Raw genomic sequence first — 23316 nt, forward strand, 5'->3', positions numbered from 1 at the left:
ATGTAAGGCAAAGATGTGTCCAGTACCCCTGACCCACTGACGCTCCAGTTGGCAACACAGTACCCTGTGGAGTATGGTCGGTCACTCTCCTCACCTCCTGGCTGACTGGGAACGCTGCTTGCTGACGGCTCTGCATCCAGAGTATCACAGCACCTGTCCCTGGCCCATAGAGGACCAAATGTCTAAATTTGAGGTGTGGTTTCTCATGAATGTGCATTACTTCTGCACCATCACGCAGTGTGTTCATCCACTTGAATGGATTATCTGGATGGTCACAAAGGAAGGTAGAATGCAGCTGGAGGAAATTGGTGATTGAGGACAAGCCTTTGGGGCATGTGTTTTGTTCCTGGCGAGCAGAGCCTTGTCTCTCTGCTTCCTGACAGCTCGTGAGTTGAACCCAACATCTGGAGTCGGGAACCACCTGTACTTGTCCTGTGATAAAGAATATTCAAGACAGAAGAAATAGAATGTGGAGAGTCCCCGACAGGAGGATCATGGTGCTGGAGCAGGAAGCAGGGGAAGGGTGGGAGTGGACCGTGTGTGTCATGCAGAAAGCAGCCAGGCTGCGCAGGAGCACTGTAGCCCAGGTTTTCAATGTGCATGGTCACCACCAGAGCAACAGGAGGTCACTGAGGGCTTCTGGTGGTTTGACAAAGTCTGCATGAGAACTGACTGAACAGGGACCAGAATGGGCTGCCATCCTCAGAGCACTGCAGGGAACTATTAAGTGGTCCCAGAGAAAACCTGGTCGACACTGGAGGCAGTGGAACTAGGGATAGGGAAGTGGGTTCTAAACTACGTAGGAGCCTGTTTTAGTCAGTTCTGTTGCCTCTGTGACCAAACATCGGACAAGAACAATTTTAGAGGAGAGGAAGTTTATTTGACACACGGTTCCAGAGGCCTCAGTCCACAGACAGCAGATTCCATTGCTCTGAGACCCAGGGAAGGCAGAGCATCATGGTGGAAGAGTGTGGAGGAGGAAAGCCGCTCAGGACAGGGCTGTCAGGAAGCAGAGAGACAAGGCTCTGCTCGCCAGGAACAAAACACATGCCCCAAAGGCTTGTCCTCAATCACCAATTTCCTCCAGCTGCATTCTACCTTCCTTTGTGACCATGCAGTGAATCCATTCAAGTGGATGAACACACTGAGTACCTTGAAGCTGTCATAACCCAATTGTCTCATCTCTTAACTTTCTTGTATTGCCTCACACATAGCTTTGGGGGAACCCCTCATCTAAACCATAACATAGCTGAATGTTCATGGCGGGTTGATTGTTTCAGTAGTTACATGCATAGGGTTGGGAAGGATTGGCTATGCTGCATGGAGTTCAAACTGCCAGACTAATGCCATTCAGTTCCTCAATGGAGGGTAAGGGTGCATTCACCCATAGGGGAGACGTCAGTTAGCTTTAGGAGAAAGAAATATTAAACTTTTACTGCATGAAAATATTTTACCTTTACTTAAGCAAAACCAGGTCATTAGCATTTTCTCATATCAGCTAATATTTTTCACAACCATGGCTTTTGATGACTGCATAAAGCTCCATCCCACAGACTTAACACAGTATCTTTCTTTATTTTTCTATTATCACTCATTCAGGTGTTCCTAATTGTTGATGTCGGTGGAGTTGCAAGAAGCAATCTTGGGTCTAAGCACTTTATTCTATGATCACCCCATCACAGCCATAATTTACATTCCTTCAAATGAATATGAGTCAAAATCCACAGAACGGTACATTTTGCTATACATACTTAAATATTAATAAACTTGACTTATGAAAGTGACAGAGTGCCAGCCTTCTTGTATCCTCAGTCAGAAACTAGCTCTCCAGATCAAATCTTGTCGATTTCATCAACTCTCTTAGATTGCTATGTCGTTTAGAAGTAGTTTTTGCTTTGCTGATCTTCCAACGTTATTTCTAACCTGCCACTTGATGCGGTTGACCTCACACCATTGCCTAGTGTTCCATTATTTTCTAAGACTATCTTTTTCTCTCTTCTAATCCTCACCAACAAATCTGTTTTCTTCCTGCCTTCTGATCCCCAAATCATTGCTTACATCAATGTTTCTCCAAGAGGGAGGCAAAATGACAGGCACTGAGATCACTCCTAGCTATGTACTAAAGAGAAAGAAGAGCATGTGTGCCTGCAAAACTTTGCACATGGATATTCATCCCAGCACTCAGCTCAAAGTGGAAATGTCCAAAGGACCCTCGACTGGGAATGGATAAACAAAATGTCACACAGCTATGTCACTGAATATTATTTGCTATAAAAGGGAATAGTTTTGGCTCATGAACTGAATAAACTACAATTGAATAATCTTTGAAAATATTATGGGGAGAGTAAGAAGCCAGTCATCAGTGATAACCTATTCTGTAATATCATTTATTTTAAATGTCCAGAATAGATGAATCTATAGAGACAGGAAGCAGAATAGTGGGGTCCTAGGACTGGGAAAATTCAGAGTGGTTCCTAATGGGATTGAGGGATCTATTGGGCCAGGGCGGGGGTGTGTGAAAATGAGTTAAAGGGGGTGGTGGTGATTGCAACAAAACTCTCAGAATACACTAACAACCACTGAATTGTACTACTTAAGTGGTGAATTCCATGGTATGTGAATTCCATGTCAATAATGTGGTTAAAAAAAAGACAAAAGAAATCATCTGGATGACTTTTTAAGTGCAGATTTCTGGGCCCTACTTCTGGCATAACGAGTAAAATTTTAACTAAGGACAAAGCCAAGCACCTATGTTTTCAAGCACCCTAGAGAATTCTTATGCATATTAAAGCAGGAGAGCCTGCTCTAGACTTGAATGATCTGAGCCAATACAGAACACCTCCCTCCACCTGCTGGTCTTTGAGCTTCCTACCAGCCTTTCGAGTCGCAGAACCACTTCTATTTATCCTAAGCTTCCATCTGGCTCTCTGCTGCTTCCCTCAGCGGGAGAGATCCCTTGGACCCTCAAGCTTGCCTGAAAACTCTCCTCCTTTTGTTCTTTCAACAAACACTTTTCCCACCTATACCATTAACTGAGTATTTTCCAGGAGCCAACCTCCCCATTTACACATAGTTTTCTGCCCTTCAAATAATCTTTTCTTTGAAAGATCAAATCTAAAATCCCGTATACATAGTGAATTCTAGACTCATATCAGTTAGTTTGTTCAATAGCCCACAGAAAATAGGAACGATTTTGAAGGTATTACAAGATTTTGTTTTATCAGCGCCTTTCTGAGGCATCTAGCTTCTCCTGCTAGTAACGCCGCACGGTCCACCGTCGGCAGGGAGCATCTGTATTAATATTTCATATTTGCGCACTGTTTGATCTAATCACGTCCTCTGAAAATGCTAGTGATCTTTATTCCCAACCTTGGGCCACTGTAAAATGAGAGGTAGAGATTTTTTGTTGTTGTTCTACATTAGGTTCACTGAAAACAAAAATGTGCTGTAGTCTTTTGGACACTAACTCCATGGGTACCTGCCAGGAAGAAGGTCAGAAGTCCAGATACGGGACAGAGTGAGAGATTTTTTTTTTCCTTTGATGGGGAATATATTTAAGACAACATGACTTTAGGACCAGCCTGTGAAGAAGGCTGGCTTGAAGGCTACTAGGAAGGTGTTTGGCTAAACTCCCACACCTCACAGCTTCCCATGTCTAGAAGCACCCACAACTTCACCATTAGAGATTCGGCAATTTTAGGGTCATGAAGGCCAAAAATAACTCACCAAATGCCCTATTCCTATAGGATTCCTTTGGGGGATTGATGAGGATGATTCTTAATCACTTGAGGTGGAGCTAGTTGTTGAGGTAAGTGAGGCCTCCGTGTAGAAAGAGAAATTTTGGGGACAAAAATGTGGGAGTTTAACACAGACTCTATTTGATTTCTTCATGAGTGAACCAGATAAGGAAAAAAAAAATAGCTTATTTTTAAGTTGGATTTTCTTTAAAAACAACAACAACAAAAGGCCACATAAACCAAAAGAACTTACTTGCTAGTTCAAAGACAGAGGTTGACATATAAATAATGCACTTCCTGGAGGAAGAATAAGACAGGCTACAGAACAAGTAGATCAAACTTGTCATCCCAATTACAGGCCTCAGAGTCCATTCTGGTTTGCTTCCTTACACCTAGAAATACTGTTATTTGAATGTTTAGTAACTGAAAAAAATTAGTACCTAAATTCATCTCCTGTTCTTGTTTGGTCAGAGAGACTTAGAAACACAAACACAAATACTACCTTCCTTGGAAAAAGCCCCAATCCACAAACTTCTCTCTGGTTGGTATGGAAGAAATCTAATAAGACTGTCTTTGGTTTTCTGGTTTTTGTTGCATTAATAAATGATCTGCAGTAGCTAAGGAGGGCTGCTGGCCACATCTCTCTCCTTGCCTGAGGGTCAGAGTGGGCTCATCTGCCACCGAGGGTCCATACCATGTAGCAGGGTGCCCAGTGGCAATAATATTTAATTTACATATCATCAGGGTTACCTCTGTTTTTCCCAGGATCAGAATGTTATGCTCTTTTAGGCTTGTGATTTTCAAGGAGCTAAATGATGGGAGGAGAAAAGAGAAGAGCCCATTAATAAAGGGCAACAGAGCCAAAACGATTCTTGAAATGTTTTGTGATTTTATGACTTTTTTTTCCTTGAAAAATTCACATAATTCTGTCTTACATCTGAATATCCCCACCACAAGCCAGTTGTTAAGAGCCAGAACAAAGACAAAGGCATGTGGAATTTCACAATAATCCTAAGGAAAATTAGTCCCCATCATAACTCTAGCCCAATTTTACTTCTGGGAGCTATAAGACGTCTTGGGGGCCGAGGGCTACGTAGTGAGCACTCTCCTCTCTCCAAGCAGCGGGCAGGTTCGGATGAGGTTAATACACTCAATTTCATTGTGCAGCTCCCTTCCTCTTCTTTGCCCTTTTCTTTTGTGCATATAATTGGAAAACAAATGAAAAAAACGACCAACAGTCCTTTGGGAATGTGACTGAAAAAGAAGTGTATCTGCTTGCTGGTGTTCTCATAAGAGAAAAGAGAGGGCTTGAAAATACACCTTTTAAAAGTGGGGAAAGGATTGGCATAGACCAGCAAATAGCGACTCAAATATTAGCAAATAAGAGTTTCTAGGTTATTTCCACAACTAAGGGAGAACCAACTCTACTAGATAGAAGGAGGGGTATCACAATTTAACCATGAAACAGAGTGAAATATTAAAAACACAAACGAAAAAAAAAAACTTTGATTAAGTTGAAAGTAACAAAGAAAAAATGATTCCAATTATTTCATAGTGTCTGCCGACCTAAATTAACTAAACGACTGTTCACAGACATGACTAAGATCTTAAGTTATGATTTCCTCATTTTTCATTCTGAAATTTAATAAATTGTTGATCAGGAAAACTTGGCTCTTACCATTAAAACAAAAATGAGCTAGGTTTGAACTCTGATTCTACTACTTTTTACTGGTACATTTTTAATATTTTTACTATTTTATATTACAGAACTTACATAATTGCATCTGATCTAATACAGACTTTCTGCATGCCCATGGGAAGTTGTGCAGGGCCAGTAAGGTAATAATGGAGCACCAGTGGGTCTTCTTTGCCTGCACAATCAATGGCACTTCATTTGGGCGGCAGAATCTGACTATGTAAGTAGATGGAGATAAGAAGGCCTGTAGCCCTGTGCACGTAACCATTAAATGTATTCCATTCATTGGGAACGGTGATTAATTTACTCAATGAATAACACTTATTAAGAACCTATTGTGTGTTAGGCATTTTCTCTCAACACTTGAGATATTTCAGGACACACAGAAGACCAGCATCTTTGTCCTCTGCAGGCTTTGTTGCCAGGGGACTCCAACAATAGACAGCCAGCAGGATCAACAGTAGAGGACGTGGAGTGTGAGAAGGGGATGAAGGCTGGGCCGGGGAGCGAGGAGAGTGGGGCAGACAGGAGGCCCAGGGCTGCAGGGCTGCAGGCCAGCAGTGTGAGGCGCAGGCCAGGCAGTGCCTGTGGGGAACTGAGAGCTGGTGCATCCCTGAGGAGCAGGGAATTCCTAAGGAGATCCCCCTGGAGGAGTAGACCAGAGACGTTCAGACAACAAAACCAAATCAGTAAATAATGGCAACGTCCAGAAAAAGAAGGGGCTCAGTTGCAGGAGACAGCAGGTCCACAGTCGCCTGGGATGCGGCAGGAGGGAGCATGCAGAGCACTGGGGGGCCCGGGGGAGTGAAGACTGAGGGCTGGGGAAATACTGTCAGGTTGGACCCTGGGGACAGCTGAGCCACCCTAGGAATGGGCTGTACCTCACTGAATTGTACGCTTGAGATGGACAGATGATCAGACATGCCAATTTTATCTTAGTCAAATATTCAAAAGAGAGGACATAGGAGCAGTAGCATTAGAAAACAAAAAATTAAATTAAAAATGAACTTGTAGAAGATCTGGGAAATACAATTATAAAAGTGTTAAAACATTGTCTGCTATTTATTCTATGCATGAAATAAAATATCTGATTATATCTTCATTTGATGTCTCAAACCCAGGGCAGGCAGAAGTATTCTGTGATGGCTGGTTTTATGTGTCCATGTGAAGAGGCTTTAGTGTGCAATCTATGCAGTGAAGCATTCATCTAGGTGTGTCTGTGAACACATTTTGCAGACATGGTTAGCTTCTAGAATTAGGAGATAATTTAGGTGTGGTGGCGTACTCCTATAATCCCATCAAGGGACAGGATTCCAGGTTTAGAGACAGCCTCAGAAACTTAGCAAGGCCTAAGCAATATAATGAGATTCTGTTTCAAAATAAAACATAAAAAAAGAGCTGGGGATGTGGCTCAGTGGTTAAGTGCCCCTGGGTTATATCCAGTTATATCCATAGTACAGAGAGAGAGAGAGAGAGAGAGAGAGAGAGAGAGAGAGAGGGAGAGAGAGAGAGAAAAGGAGATTGTAGATTGTAGTTAGCCATGTAGGTGGGCCTCATCCAATCAGTTGAAACACCTTAAAAACAAAACTGAAGATTTTCCCCACAGAACTTAGAGCAGATATTCAATAATAAGAGAACCAAATTTATTAATAAGAGAACCAATTATAATTATTCACAAAGTTATAATTGGTAAAACTATGAAATTAGAGCCATGAATGCAAAAGCTATAAGTCCTATGAGGAAGAGATTCATCTTTTTGTTATGCTATATCGCCAGCATCTGTTATTGTGTCTGAGATAGTCTAGGGTCTCCATAATCCTTTTGGACATAAATGAATAAAAAAGATTTCAGTTCTAATAGGAAAGGCAAATGTGGGGGCATTAAAACATGTTTGGAAGCAAAGTCTAAGGATTTGGAAAAAGAGATTTAGAAAAAGAAAAGATTGACTATTAATTCACTAGCAAGGTAGAAACTGAACATTGATCTAATGATAGGAAGAGATTAAGGACCTAGATTCTCCAGGCAAGTCATGTGTGTTTTCTTTTGAAGGCATTTCTTGGGAGTAACTTTCATGTGCAAGACAGCAAACCTGCCAAGCATTTCTGAGAAATGTGGAGGGATCCGCGAGAGCTGCGGCAAGTTCCCATCCGTGAAATTCATGAGGACCTTCTCTTGGCGTGGAAGCCAGGATCCCATTCTGCCAGGAGGGGCTGTGCACGGAGCTCTGGGCCCCAAGGATGCTCTCCTGAACTTACCTCTTAGGAACAATCCCCTGGGAACCTATGTCCTATATCTCTGGCTTCAAGCCCATGCTCCACTGTTGAGTAAATGCACATTGTAGGAAATCCCAAGCTGGGTGCAGCATGAAATCAAAATGACTTAATTCATTATTAGTCGTGTTATTTTTGGGAAAACACCAAATTCTGAAGAGAAATGAGAGAGGCCTTCTGAGTACTCATGTGTGGGGGACCGGGGAGTGGCGGGTACTTAATTCCCAGCCTCATTATTCCCTCTGGGTAGAGTTTCTGACACGCTCATCCTTTGGTAGTGGTATCTTCCACTGCACATGAATCAAGGTGAAGTGTGAAATTCCTCTGTTTCGGAAAATGTCTAGGTCAACCTATGAACAGAGATGCTCCTCTTGTCCTGAAGCCTGGCGGGCTGGCTGATGTGAAGCCTGGACATCTTCTCTCCTCACTCTCGGTGGGTTCCTTCCTGTGGGTGCCCTGCTCACCAACGGTGCCTCCTCCTGGTGACCAGGCCTTTTGTTGTTGTTGATCCTGACATGTGTCAGAGGTGACTTTCACTGTTTCTTCCATGTGTGAGCCTGGAATTCTTTCACTTTTTTTCTTTCTTTTTTATTGACTTCCCTCCAGTCCCAGTTCCAGTCCTGGTTAGGTTGACAGAACTGCATTGGGCAGCCTGGCCAGTGGCAGGATTTTCCTCTAGCGCGCCGTGCGGTAGACTTTGCTGGTGTAGCTGTTTGCTTCAACACTTCTACCTTTAGTTAGCCACGTCTTCTCAGACTTATGTTTGAAGTTTAACTCCCATAAGATCCATCTTTGAAAAGGGACGACAGAGAAGCCAGAGCCTGAGCCTCCTCTGAGAAGTGTGGCGACTTGCTCATAAAGGGAGTCCAGCACAAATCCAGACCTTGCTGTGGGCTGAGCTTTTGCCCCAGGACTTGCAGGTGGGCCTAACTGGAACCTAGCTATGGTGCAGAGGTAGCCAGTGATGACAGGGTGACACTGATTAGGGTGGGCCCTAATCTACAGCAGTGTCCTTGTCAGAAGAGGGGAATGTGGACAGAGAGGGAGGGGAGAAGACAATGTGCAGTTGGAGGCAGCCACTGAAGCAAGCATCTGTAGGCCAAGGGATGCCCAGCAGAGCCGCCAGCCCCAAGGAGCCACCAGGAGCCATGCCAAAGGTCCCTTCCCAGAGCCTCCAGGCAGAGTGCAGCCCTGTGGCCACTTGTTCTGGACTTGGACCATCCAGGACTGTGGTAGTCAGCTTGTTCACTGCTGTGACTAAAAGACATTTGAAGAGGAGGAAAAGTTTATTTGGGAGCTCAGGTTTCTAAGTCATGGACAGCTGGCTCCATTCTTTGGGGTTCAAAGTGAGGTTGAACACCATGGAGGAAGAGTGTAGTGGAGGGAGGTGGCTCACATCACAATCAGAAAGCACAGGCTCCACTTGCCAGATGCAAAACATATATCCCAAAGCCATGCTCCCTGAATGCCACCTCCTCCAGCCACACCCCACCTGCCTTCAGTCACCACTCAGTTAACCCCGTCAGGGTATTAATTCACTGATTGGTTAAGGCTCTCACAACCCAATCATTTCTCCTCTAAACCTTCTTGAATGGTCTCACACGGGAGCTTTGGGGGACACTTCACATCCAAACAGTAACTAGGACTGTGAGAGAGAAAAATTTCTATTGTTTTAAACCATTAGTTTGTGGTTCTCTGTTATGGCATATTTAGAAAACTGAAGACATGCCTCAAGCAAGTTTGTTTAGGATTACTTTTTCTACCCTCAAAAAGATATGTCCTTTTTCATATGATATCAATTAATAAAACACTTTGCTCCCTAACATTTGAAGAGCAGCAAAAGGAGCTAGAAAACAAACTGCAGAACGACAACAGGCAACCTGGCCCTTTGGAAGCCTGAAGACTGGATCCCAAACCTGGAGCTGCGAGGTCTGATAAGCCCTCTGTCCATAGCCTCTGCAGCCGGGGATCCCTGACAATCTATGGCTAACCCAGAGTGTGTTAGACTCTTAAGGAAGCTTTTAGACATTCAAATTTGTGCAGGATGGTCTGCATAGCCCAATAATAAGCAGCAAAGGAACTCTGCCGCAGTCTGGCTGGGCACAAAAATAACCGGGAGGTCACGAGCCACTTGTAGGTTGAAACAGGAACTACTTTATTGCCAGAACCCCCCCCCCCCAGAACTCTCTCAAACTCCACGGAAACTCCACAAGAACCAACGGGAACTCAACAGGAACTCCGCGAGAACTCAAAAGTAGCGGGCACCCAAGGTAGCAGGAGCCGCCCCACTGCCGGACAGCAGAGGTCCACATACACAACTGAATACACAGCTAGCCCCAATCCAGCATCATCCAGTTACAGCAATCAGCCACCATCCCAATAATTATACACAACTTAACTTAATCACCATCATCCCAATGGCTCACTGGCATCACCTCCCAACCACTCTTTCTAGCAAAATGCCAGGCGCCATCCCGACTTGACTGTGGCTCTCAACAGAACTCCACAACTGGAAACAAACTTCCTAACAGCTTTAATGTAAAACAACTTTATGTAGATGCATATTTGCACGTCTGTCCACTTAGCTATTTAAATCCATGCTCTATTTCAATGATTATGGAAAGGCTATTGTGATAGACTATGTGTTTGTATTCCCCAAAATCCATATACGGAAACCCAACCCCCAATGTGATGGTGTGAGGAGGGTGAGGTCCTCACAATGGGATCAGAGCCCCCAGGAGGACAGAGAGAATGCTGGAGTCCTCTTTGTCTCTCTCCACCCCACCTGCATGATGTGAAGATAAAGTGAGAAAAGGGCATTCTGAAATACAGGGAGAGTGTCTCAATAGATACTCAATCTGCTGGCGCCTTGATCTTGGATTTCCAGCCTCCAGAACTGTAGGAGATGCACTTCCAAGGTGTAAGCCGTTTGCCCTGTGGAGTTGTCCCAGTGGCCAGGGCTCACGAGGCAGCTCTATATTGATGAGTCTGGACTAGTAGCTGGAAGGGATGTGCCCTCTACTAGATGGCACCATCCCTAATCCTGTCACACTCAGGCTGGTTCCCAGTGGTCTCTTCTCTCTGGCCACCTGCCTTGGCACCTTCTTGAGGGCTGTCTCTCTCCATCTCCTGTTCCATAGTGCTCCCCTTCCTATAAGACCAACTCTAGAACTTTCTTACCCTTGCTATGTTTTCTTTTAAGTGAAAACAAAGGGGATAATAAAAACAGCAAACCTAAGAAGTGCTACAAGTTTAAAAACCTTTCTCTAACAATCATGGGACCTGGCCTATCTCCTATTCTGCCTATTCTCAAGAATAAAGCGAAAGAATCCTTGGTGCTTAAAAACTCCAATTGGGAATGTTATTACAGAGAATTGAGACCTTCTCTGGGATTCTCAGGAAACACTGAGAGAGGGGTACCACTACCCCCTGGTGAGAAAGTGAGTTTGCAGGTGCAGACGAAGCTGCTCAAGTGGAACTTGGCTTCAAAAGTGACAGAGTGTGGACAGGTTTAGGGGTTTTGATAGGAAACTGAGCTCCACAAGCCTTTACTTAAGGTTTTAGAGAAGGAAAACCATTTCTTTCCTTTTTTTTTTTGTTTTGTTTTGAGACTGAGGAGAAAGAAATACTTCCAGTAGCACAAGAGCTGATCAGGGATCTTTAGATGATCAATGGCCTAAAATCTCAAATCTTCCTGTCTCTGAATGAGCTTCCAAAATGACTTGAGACAAAATGGAGAGACGGCCAGCATTACCATGCCCTAGGGCCAGACCCTGGGTTACAGAGGGTATGTTATGCCAGGTTCACAGAAGAAATTATACTGGCATTTGACAGATGAAGAAAGTAAGATAAGTTATCAAAGGCTGACGGCACCTAGTACCAAAGCTATGATCCAAAATGAGGTGTGCATGATTCCAAAGCTTGTGTTCTAGTCCTTCTGCCCTAGTATTAAGATATGTTCATGACAAGGTTTACAACTTAGAAAATTTTCAGCATGGACAGTATGCAGTTGTGTGTGTGTGTGTGTGTGTTAATCCACAGGCAGCACATATTCTAATCAGGAAGCCACATGTGGAAGGGGTCACCAGGTCACCAGTATTAGCTCAGAAACATTTCGGTCATTCTGGAGCTGCCTACACCAAAGATTTCTGCCATGTATTCTTCTGACTGATTTATTCAATGCCAAATCAGATTTTCTTTCATGATATTGATGGTGTGTAATTGGCATAAATGTTAGATAAATGCGGAAAAGGATGTCTCAATGGCGAAATCATACATATTAATAATATGTCATTTGCAAAACATCTCTTAGAGACACACTTATATGAAGGTGGTTCCAAGGACCCAGTGAGGCCTATGACCTGAGCCCTTAGAAATGGTTCTGGAGTTGGGATCTCTGAGAGATTTGGTGTCAGGTTTTTGCTTTTGAGGCTTTCTGTTGCCTGGCACTGGCTCTGAATCCCACTGCCCAGTGTCACTGCTGCAAGAGAACATTTTACTGAAGGGCAGCAAGTCAGAGAGCTTAGACTTCATCGGGCTTGCAGGACAGTGTGTTAAGAGTGCTGTGGGTCTTCTGGTGAATGCGGACCTGATCAAAGTCTGTACATGGACAAGGGCAGCCTGGCTCTTCCCCTTGCTGCTCCTGGTAACAAAGCTGTGGGAGAGTGGGTGATTCTCAAGCATCTCAAACTTTACAGGGATTAACATTCTCTTTCAAAAAAGAATCTAAAGATATGTCTATGAATTTCAAATGTGTCTGTCAGTCTGCTCTTCAGATCTTTTGTGTCAGAATCACTTAGAATCTGGAATTCTTCAATTTCTCAGCATCTTTTAAAGCTCCGGTAGTAGCAAGGCCTGAGAATCTGAATTGTAATGAGTTCCCCTGGGATTCTCTATACTCTGAGGATTCAGCCAACGAAGATATAACCACAAAAACGTCAGGAACATTTGCTGACAGCATGTCCCGGAGGCAGACCAAAGACCCAAGAGCAAGCCAATGCCCTCCTGACATCTGGATTTAGAAAGCAAACTCCGTCAAGCAATAAGAAATAGGAGACCATAAAACCCTTACATCCTGTGAACTTTTGGCCACAGACATGTGGCTACAGCTATTTGCCTACCCGTCTAGATACAGATAGATGAAAACCACCACAGGCATTCAGTGATCCCACCCGTGGTCAATGGCCACAGACAAGTAGAGATTGCTAGCAGCTTCTCAACGGACAATCCTCTACAACTGCAAGGAGAACTTTTGGCCAAAAGCCCATGGGGTCAAATAACTTTTTGGAGAAAACCAGTTTGGCATTTTAGTTGCTTTTTTCTCATATCCATCAGACCTAGTAGATCGGAAACATTAGTTTGTTCACTCATAAGATATCAAAGTTTACAAAATCATGCAGTTTTTGGTTCCAACAAACATTGTGCAGGACTAGTTCAGGACTCTGGTTTTTAAGATAGCACCCATAAGAAAGAAGTGTTGGCCCTGTACAGGCATCAGAGAGAGATCTGAGCTGGGTGCAAACTCAGTGGAATGTTAGTAAAGCTCCTAGGGCTTCTGATTCTACTTTTAGACAATTTTGGGAAAAAAAAGCTTGTCCTGTATATTTTATACTGCTTGCTAATTCATTCATAAATATTTATTACTCCTATCTTATATTCCAGGAATTTTTCTAGGACCCTGGGGGACATAGGAGGAAACAAGACCGACAAGGTAATTGCTCTTATGTATGCTTACTCTAATAACTAGAAAAAAAGAGATGCACATAGTTATATTTAAATATATACTTACATAAGCAAATAAGTAGATATATGAATATTAATAGGAATATTTTCAGAGGCAAATATATGTACACATGTATATTTTAAAACTAAAACCAAAGTCTTTTCTGAGGATGTGATATGTTTTCTTAGATTTCACATTGCACGAGTTTGGATGAGAAAAACAATATCTAATGGAAAGACGTATTATCCCAAGATCTGCTGAGTTCATCTTGAAACTTCCCTTATTTTAGCACAGTATTGGTTAACCAGTAAAGGATGGCGTTCTTACCTCCAAAGAAGTATTTCTCTCCAGTTTTAACTTGAAGAGGACTATTTGTTCGAACAGCTGATGCTTCATCCCCATCAATGGTGAGAATAGCGAAGTTTTCCTTGGCTAGAAAACGAACCTCATGCCACTGACCATCATTCAACCCAGAACCTGAAAGGTACAAGATAAAAGTCAGCTTTTTATGTTAAGATGGTTCTGTTAAATACAGCTTTAAAAAAATCATATTATTTTAAATTGACAAATGATAATTTTATTAGATTTATGGTGCACAGTGTGATGTTTCGATACATATAGAAATTGAATTAATTAAGCCAGTTTAATTAACATTTTGATAACCTCTCTTACTTGACATACTTTGAAATTTATTCAGTTATTTTTAAATATGCATTACTATTGAGTGAGTTTCCCTAGAAGTTACTGGTCAAAGTAATAGTTCCAGCTAGGAGAAATAAACACAAATTTTAATATCAACAGAATTAATATTTTAGAAGTAAAACCATACATTCATCTAGAAAAATATAGTGCTGCTTCTAAATTTCATTATCTCATGTCTCTTTAAGATTATATCTGGTTCTTTCGTCCATTGGACTGAATAAAGCACAATCTAAGTCAATCAGGCGAAGAGATATGATTAAAATTATATCAGGATGGTTGGGGGTAAAGAATGCTCTGAATAAAGTCATTTGGAAAGTGACGATGAACTGTTTAAATTTCATAACCTATTTTCTGTTTTGCATGATCATACTCTAAGAGATTTATGGTTTTATCTAATTTTTCATTTTTAAAATACTGTCCATATTGGTTATTTTCTCTCAATGAACACCTGGTAGTTTATAGATATTAGGTACCAAATAAAAATGTGTGACTATGTGCAATTATATGTCTGAATTAACCACTAATGATGACAGGAAGTAACAAAAGGATTTTGAGTCATTTATAAGAGGGCATTGTTAAAATGAGGTCAGTCATATTTCAGCAAATAAAAACCATCAAAATAAAACAACAATGTTCACCTTGACAATTTCGTTTCCTAATACAAAGACATTTAGTTGTAGACATTCTATTGATCACTCCAGTAGGTGACAATAGTTCAATGTCTGTTTGGTTTGTGTTCACTTTACAAAGAATAATTCAAAATTTAAGGTACAAATAGGAGAGCAATTATAGAACCTAAGAACCTAGAGAGTATTTAGGAAACAGAGAAACTGAAGAGAGTGAAAGAGGCTTTATGTGACCTTGGAAAAAGAAAGCGATTCAATTCTAGTCTACTTCAGATGGTATAATCTAAAGTACAGGTTAAAGTTCCTGGAGCGTACACTTCATTTTCACAAAAGAAAGACTAGCAAGCAAAGATATTTAGAAATAGTGTAAATCCATGGAGCACAGAAGAAGGATTTAGGTGCCAGATAATTTATAACAGGAGCCTGTAAACCACATCTGTGGGCCATAACTTTATTTTGGCTACCCATTTTTGTTTAATCTGTGGGATAAGAATGGTTTGTATATTATTAAAAAGTTGAAAAGAAATCAAAATAGTAATAATATTTAGTGACAAGAAAAAATTTCATAAACTCAAATTTTAGCATTCATATACAGTTTCATTAAAAAATAGTCAAGTCCACTTGTAGGGCAGACAATTGCCCTACATTAACTGAGTCAAATAGTTGTACCAGGAATTATATGACCACAAAGTCTAGATGATTTACTATGTGGTTCATCCAGAAGAATGGCATTAGCTAACAGTTGTTTCATGCTATTACACTAGAGTACTATTTAAAAAACCAAAGCCTACTGAATCTTAGAAGGTAGTCATGTATCTGTGAAATTTACTCACATTATAGTAAATATCATTGTGCTATGGTTTGGATGTGGGATGTCCCCCAAAAGCTCACGTGTGAGACAATGCAAAAAGGTTCAGAGGAGAAGATTGTGTTGTGAGGATCTTTACCTAATCAGTGAATTAATCCCTCGTGGGGATTAACTGAGTGGTAACTGGAGGTAGGTGGGGTATAGATGGAGGAAGTGGCTCATTCAGGTTTGGCTAGGGGGTGTATATTTTGTATCTGGGGAATGGAGTCTCTGCTTTTTGATCACATTGTGTGAGGTGCTTGCTTCCCTCCACCACACCTTTCCACCATGATGTTCTGCCTCACATCAAGCCCCTAGGAATGTAGCTGGCCTTCTATATGCTAAGACCTCTGAATGTCTGAGCCCTCAAATAAATAAACTTTTCCTCCTCTACAATTGTGCTCGTCAGATCTTTTAATTGCAGCAGTGAAAAAGCTGACTAAAACACATTATAAATAGTATGGCCAGATATTTCTTAGGATTTTCAAATTTTTCATTTATTAATACTGAGCATATTTTATTTTAGTGGTGGATGATACAAAATGTCTGCTTTAATCAATACAAAATAATTTCCAAATTATAAATTATACACACACACACACACACACACACACGAAAAATTATTCATAGTATAAAAATGTGTGCATGGAATAGCACCCGAGTGTCTGTGCCCACTGCCCACACCACTTCCTTGCTGGCTGGCACACTGACTACACAGATTTGCCCAAACCTTGAGAATACATAAGCAGCCCTCACCCCAAAACAGAAATGGGGACAGGACATGAAGTGTGGTGTGGGGAGGTGGTATCAGCCAACTCATGACCTGAGGTGTAACTGCAGGGTAGCACAGCCTCAACCATGAGAGAGATTATGCTTCTGATGCATACTCACAACTCAGATGGTGAACCTTACTTTATGAAATAGTCCCACAGAAGCTCCAACAATACTTTAACACATGAAATAGGAGAGACAAGGCCTCAAACCAACAACTAGACCCCAAAGAGGAACAACCAGAGGGGGATCTAAGGTCCTACTCCTTTAAATCTACTTATACATCAAAAGCAAAGCATGGTCCTAAGGGTGGGGGTGTATACCAAAGGAAACAAAGATGAAAACGTAAGAGGAATCTATTAAAATAGGTTTGTAAGTCTAAGTCCTCTGACAACAGGAGAAAACAGGAAAAAAAAAGTCTTCTTGCCAAAATTACAATCCCCCAACACAGGAACCCACAGATATGGAAGTAATTAAAATTTCAGAGAATTATTACAAAGAACTGATTATTAAAATATTCAAAGCACTACAAGAAGATCTAAGAAATAAAATCAGAGAGCAAATATAGGAGGTGAAAGACTATTTCAATAAAGAAGTAGAGATATTGAAAAGAAACCAATAAGAACTCTGCAAATGAATGATACAATGCTCAAATTAAAAAATTTACCTGAGATTATCACCAAAAATTAGATTATGTATAGAACAGAATTTCAGATGCTGAAGACAGGGTATGAGAGCTTGAATACTCAGTATTTGATTTTTTTTTAAAAAAAAGAAAAGAAAACATGTTCAGAATACAAAAACTCTGGGACAACATCAAGAGTCCAAATTTGACAGTCATTGGGATAGAAGAGAGCATGGAAATACAAGACTAATACCATTAAGAATGTTTTCAGTGAAATAATAGCAGAAAAAATTTAGAACCTTAGAAATAAGATAGACAACCACATATAGGCTGCAAATAGAACCCCAAATAGACAAGATTATAAAAAAAACTTTCTAAGAAACATCATAATAAAAATGCTTTACCAAGAAAATGTGGAAATAAGGTATAAATAAAAGCTATAGGAGAAAGCATCAGGTTCACTTCTTACTTCTCAACCCAGACACTAAAATCAAGAAGGGCTCAGAATGAAATATTCTAGGCTTTGAAAATAATTGCCAGCCAATGTTTACCGTATCTAGCAAAGCTATATTTCAGAATTTGAAAAGAATGAAAATGTTTCCATAAGGATAAACTAAAAGGATTCATGATCACTAAGCCAGTACTACAAAAAGTATTTAAAGATATACTACACACAGAAAAAACTCAAAAACAAACCTCAAAGCTCCCAAATCAGGAAGCTCTCTAAAAAAACAATTAACTAAGTAAAAATTAAGATTGAATTAAATATAACAAACAAACCAAAATGGCCAGAATAACAAGTTTCTATCCAAAATGATACTGAATGTAAATGGTCTCAGTTTCCTAATTAAAAGACATATACTGGCAGAATAAATTTAAAAAAATAAGATCCAATTATATACTGTTGACAAGGGACTCATAGGCAAATACATCCACAGAATGAAAGCAAAATTATGGGGAAAAAAATCCACATAAATGGAGTCTGAAAATAAGCAGGAGTACCTATTCCTATATTTGATCAAGTAGATTTGAAGTGAAAAATTAATGATAAGAGATAAAATGGTCATTACATATTGATAGAGAAAAAAAATCCAACATGAAGATATAAATATAGAAAATATTTATGCCTCAAATGTTTGTACACTTAATTACATTAAATAAATAAATAAAACTTTTTTACATTAAATCCCAGATAAAACCTAATAGAATAATACTGGGTAATTTCAACACACCCCTTTCACCAATGCAGAGTTCATTCAATAAAGATACTTCCAACCTAAATAATACTATAAATCACACGGATCTACAGACTTCTACAGAATATTTCACCCAAAACCAGCTGACTATACTTTTTTCTCAGCAGCTCAAGAAATCTTTTCCAAAATACACCATATTCTAGGTCACAGTGTAAGTCTCAGCAAATACAAAATAAATGAAATTATTTCATGCATCTTATCAGATCATAATGGAATGAAATTAGAAATGAATATCAAGAAAATAATAGAAATGGGGCTGGGGATGTGGCTCAAGCGGTAGCGTGCTCGCCTGGCATGCGTGCGACCCGGGTTCGATCCTCAGCACCACATACCAACAAAGATGTTGTGTCCGCCAAAAACTAAAAAATAAATATTAAAAAATTCTCTCTCTCTCTCTCTCTCTCTCTCTCTCTCTCTCTCTCTCTCTCTCCTCTCTCACTCTCTCTTTAAAAAAAATAGAAATGGTACAAATACACAGAGACTGGAACAAAAATCTTAAATGGGAAATGGGTCATAGAAATAATGAGAGAAGAAATAAAAAAATTTTAGAAAAAAGTAATAATAATGATGCAACATATCAAAATCTTTGGGATAGTATGAAGACATTATCAGATGAAAGTTTATAGCACTGAATAACAACACTGAAAACAAACCCAGAAAGATCACAAATAACTAATCTAATGCTACACCTTAAGACACAAAGAAGAAGAACAAACAATTTTCACAATTAGTAGAAGACAGGAAATAATATTAGAACTGAAATTAATAAAATTGAGAATGAGAAAACAATACAAAGGATAAATGTAACTGAGTTGGCTCTTTGAAAAGATAGATAAGACTGATAATTTGCTGAAAGAAAGAACCCAAATCAATACAATTAGAGATGAAAAAAGAGATATCAGCACAGATACTTCTGAAATCCAGAGGATCACTAGAAACTATTTTGAAAATTTATACTCTAATAAATTGCAAAATCTAAAGACACTGACAAATTTCCAGACACATATGACCTTACCAAATTGAACTATAAACATATAGAAAACCCAAGCAGACCTATATAAAGCAATAAATTGAATCAGCAATAAAGGTATTTTAAAAGAAAAGCCCAGGACCAGATAGATTCTCAGTCAAGATCTTCCAAACCTGTGAGGAAAGAACAACACCAGCCCGCCTCAAATTATTTTGTAAAATAGAAAGAGGGGAACTCTCCCAAATGCATTCTATGATGCCATTGTCACCCTAATACCAAAAACAGACAAAGACACATCAACTTAAAGAAATCTATAGAGCATTATCCCTGATGAACATAGATACAAATGTTCTTAATAAAATATTACCAAACAGCACTCAAAAACACATCAAGAAGATAGTGCACCATGATCAACAGGATTTCATCCCAGGGATGCAAGATTGTTTCAACGTACACAAATTAATAAATGTAATTCCTCATGTAAATAAAATTACATAAAAGTATCACATGCTCAGAAGAGTATATACAATCAATTAACAAATACATGAAAAAAATGTTCATCATCTCTCATAATTAGAAAAATGCAAATCAAAACCACCCTTAGACATCATCTCACTCCAGTCAGAATGGCAGCTATTATGAAGAAAAATAACAATAAATGTTGGTCAGGATGTGGGGAAAAGGCACACTCACACACTGCTGGTGGGACTGCAAATTGGCGCAGCCAATTTGGAAAGCAGTATGGAGATTCCTTGGAAAACTGGGAATGGAATCACCATTTGACCCAGCTATCCCTCTCCTTGGTCTATACCCAAAGGACTTAAAAACAGCATATTACCAGGATACAGCCACATCAATGTTTATAGCAGCATGATTCACAATAGCTAAACCATGGAACCAACCTAGATGCCCCTCAGTTAGATTAATGGATTAAAAAATATGGCATATATACAAAATGAAATATTACTCAGCAATAAAAGAGAATAAAATCATGGCATTTGTAAGTAAATGGATGGTGTTGGAGAAAATAATGTTAAGTGAAATTAGACAATCCCCCAAAAAACAAACGGTGAATGTTTTCTGTGATATACATCTCTGACCCATAATGGGGTAGGAAGGGGGAGCATGGGAGGAATAGACGAACTCTAGATAGGGCAGAGGGGTGGGAGGGGAAGGGAGGGGCAGGGGTTAGCAATGATGATGGAATGTGATAGACATCAGTATCCAAAGTACATGTATGAAGACATGAATTGGTGTGAACATACTTTATATACAAACAGAGATATGCAAAAGTGTGCCCTATATATGTAATAAGAATTGTAATGCATTCCACTCATGTATTTAAAAAATAAAATCAATTTATAAAAGTATCACATGATATATCAGATTCAGAAAAGGCCTTGGACAAAAAGCAGTACTCCTTCATGTAAAAATGCCAGAGAAATTAGGACTACGGGGAACTTGCCTCAACAATATAAAGGCTATATATGATAAAAGGAAACAAACAACATACTAAGCAGAAAATAAAAATGAAAGAATTTCCTCTAAAATCAGAAACAATACCAGGATATCTCTCATTGCACCTACTTAATGTAGTTCTTGATACTGTAGCCAGAGCAATCAGGTAAGAGAAGGAAATGAAAGAGATACAAATAGGAAAAAAAAGAAGTCAAATTTTCTGTTTGCTGATGACATGATCCTGTATCTAGAAGACCCCCAAAACACTAGAAAACTTTCTGGAGCTAATAAATTCAGCAAAGTAGCAGGATTCAAGATCAATATTCATAAATCCATAGCTTTCCTATACTCTGATCATGAATCTGCTAAGAGATCAGAACAAGTATTCTGTTCACAATAACCTCATAAACAAACTTAATACTTGGGAATAAATCTAACCAAGGAGGTGAAAGTCTTTCTACAATGATGACAATAAAACCCTGAAGGAAGAAATTAAAGATACTTTAGAGGACAGAAAGACTTCCCCTGTTTTTAGAGAGGCAGAATTAATGTTGTCAAAATGGCCATACTACCAAAAGCACTATTACAGATTCAATACAGTCCCCATCGAACTACCAATGGCATTCTTCCCAGAACGAATAAAATAAAACAAAACAAAAATAAATAAATAAACCAGCCCTGACATTCATTTGGATGAACGAAAGACCTAGAACAGCCAAAGCAATACTGAGGAATAAGTGATATTGTTGGCATCACAATACCCAACCTCAAATATTACTGAAGCAGAGCTACAGTAACAAAACAGCATGATATTGGCATCAAGATAGACATGAAGACTAATGATATAGAATAGAAGATAGAGACAAATCCACATACTTACAGTCATCTGATATGTTAGCAATGTGCCAAATTTTATATATATATATATATATATATATATATATATATATATATATATATATAAAATTTCCTCTAAAATCAGAAACAATATCAGGATATCACTCTCATTATACCTACTTAATGTAGTTCTATATAGATATAGATAAGAAAAGAAAGCCTTCTTAAGAAACGATGCTAGAAAATCTGAATATTCATATTTAGAATAATGAAACTAGATCCTTCTCACACCCTACACAAAAATAAAATCAAAGTGGATCAAAGACTTAAGTTGTAAATCTGAAAATTTCCAACTGCTAGAAGAAAACATAGGGTCAACACAGAAACATATTGGCAATCATTGGCTTTCTTAACAAGATTGCTAAAGAAATAAAATCAAGAATCAATAAGTGGGATGAAATCAAATAAAAAGATTCTGAACAGCAAAGAAAAGGATTAAGAACATGAAAAGAGAATCTATAGAATGGGAGAAATCTTTTTCAAGCTACTTTTCCAACAGGGGAAAATATATAAAAATATATATATATAAAATCTCAAAAATCTCAGATATATAAAAATCTCAAGAATTTTATATCATAAAACAAACAAAATACAAAAAAACAACCCAATGAAAAAGAAGGATTAAAAAAATGCAGAAATTTCTCAAAGAAGAAATACAAATGGCCAAGAAATATATGAAAAAATGTTCAAATGACAATCAAGAAAATGCAAATCAAAACTACATTGAGATTTCATCTTCAGTTAGAATGACAATCATCAAAAATACAAATAATAATTAACGCTGGTGAGAATTTGAAGGGAAAGGTATATATTCATACATTGTTGGTTGAACAGCAAATCAGTACACTTTATAAAGCAATATGGAGATTCCTCAAAAGACTAGATTAGGAACCATCAAATAACCTACTCCTTGGTATTTACTCAATAGAACTAAAATGAGCATACCATAGTGATATATTATTTCAATGTTTCTAAGCAGTTCAGTCCACAACAGCCAAGTTATGGAATGAACCCAGGTGCCCATCAACAGATCAGTAGATAAACTAATATGGTACATATAATAGCACAAGGGAGTTTCACTCAGCCAAAAGGGAGAATGAAATTTTGGCATTTGCTGGTAAATGAATGGAGCTATAGAACACTGAAAAAATTGAAATAAGCAATTCTCATAAAGTCAAGGGGTGACTGCTTTCTCTCATTTGTGAAAGCCAGAGCAAAGCAAAGGGAAAAGTAGGGGGCAAATTCCTCCAAAATCAAGGGCTGTGGGCTGGGGTTGTAGCTCAGTGACAAAGCGCTTGCCTAGCACTGGGTTTGATCCTCAGCCCCACATATAAATAAATAAAATGAAGGTATAAAAATAATATAACAACAACAAAAATCAAGGGGAGGTGAGCAAAGCAGAGAAAGGAAATAGGGAGGGAGGGAGGAGGGATGGGAAAAGGGAGGAACTGTAGAATAAAATTGACAAAATCACGCTGTTTATGTATGAGCCTATCACAGTGAACTCCGCATTTACTTTTATCTATAAAGCACCCATTAAAATACCAATAGGAGGGAGAGCAGCAGAGTAAAGGATGGGAAACAGGGAGTGGTGGGGGGTGGGAAGGCAGAGGATGCCCTGGGGATGGGAGTGGAGCAAATTATATTCTGTGCATATGATTATTCCATAATGAACCCCACTGTTGCGGACAGCTATGGAGCACTAATGAAAACAGTTTGAAAACATTGTGGACAGCCTC

At 39.4% G+C, this 23316-nt stretch overlaps 1 protein-coding gene across 1 annotated transcript in view; it reads right to left on the reverse strand.

Moving 5' to 3' along the window:
- The window catches only part of Cntnap2 (contactin associated protein 2), a 1300648-nt gene that overhangs the window by 871434 nt on the left and 405898 nt on the right, over positions 1 to 23316 (reverse strand). Inside the window, exon 9 of the mRNA XM_077795886.1 lies at positions 13753 to 13902. Within this exon, the coding sequence (XP_077652012.1) occupies positions 13753 to 13902 (150 nt within the window). The remainder of the gene's footprint in view (positions 1 to 13752; positions 13903 to 23316) is intronic.

The sequence above is a fragment of the Urocitellus parryii genome, chromosome 3 (genome assembly GCF_045843805.1).
Source record: "Urocitellus parryii isolate mUroPar1 chromosome 3, mUroPar1.hap1, whole genome shotgun sequence".
NCBI classification, from domain to species: domain Eukaryota; kingdom Metazoa; phylum Chordata; class Mammalia; order Rodentia; family Sciuridae; genus Urocitellus; species Urocitellus parryii.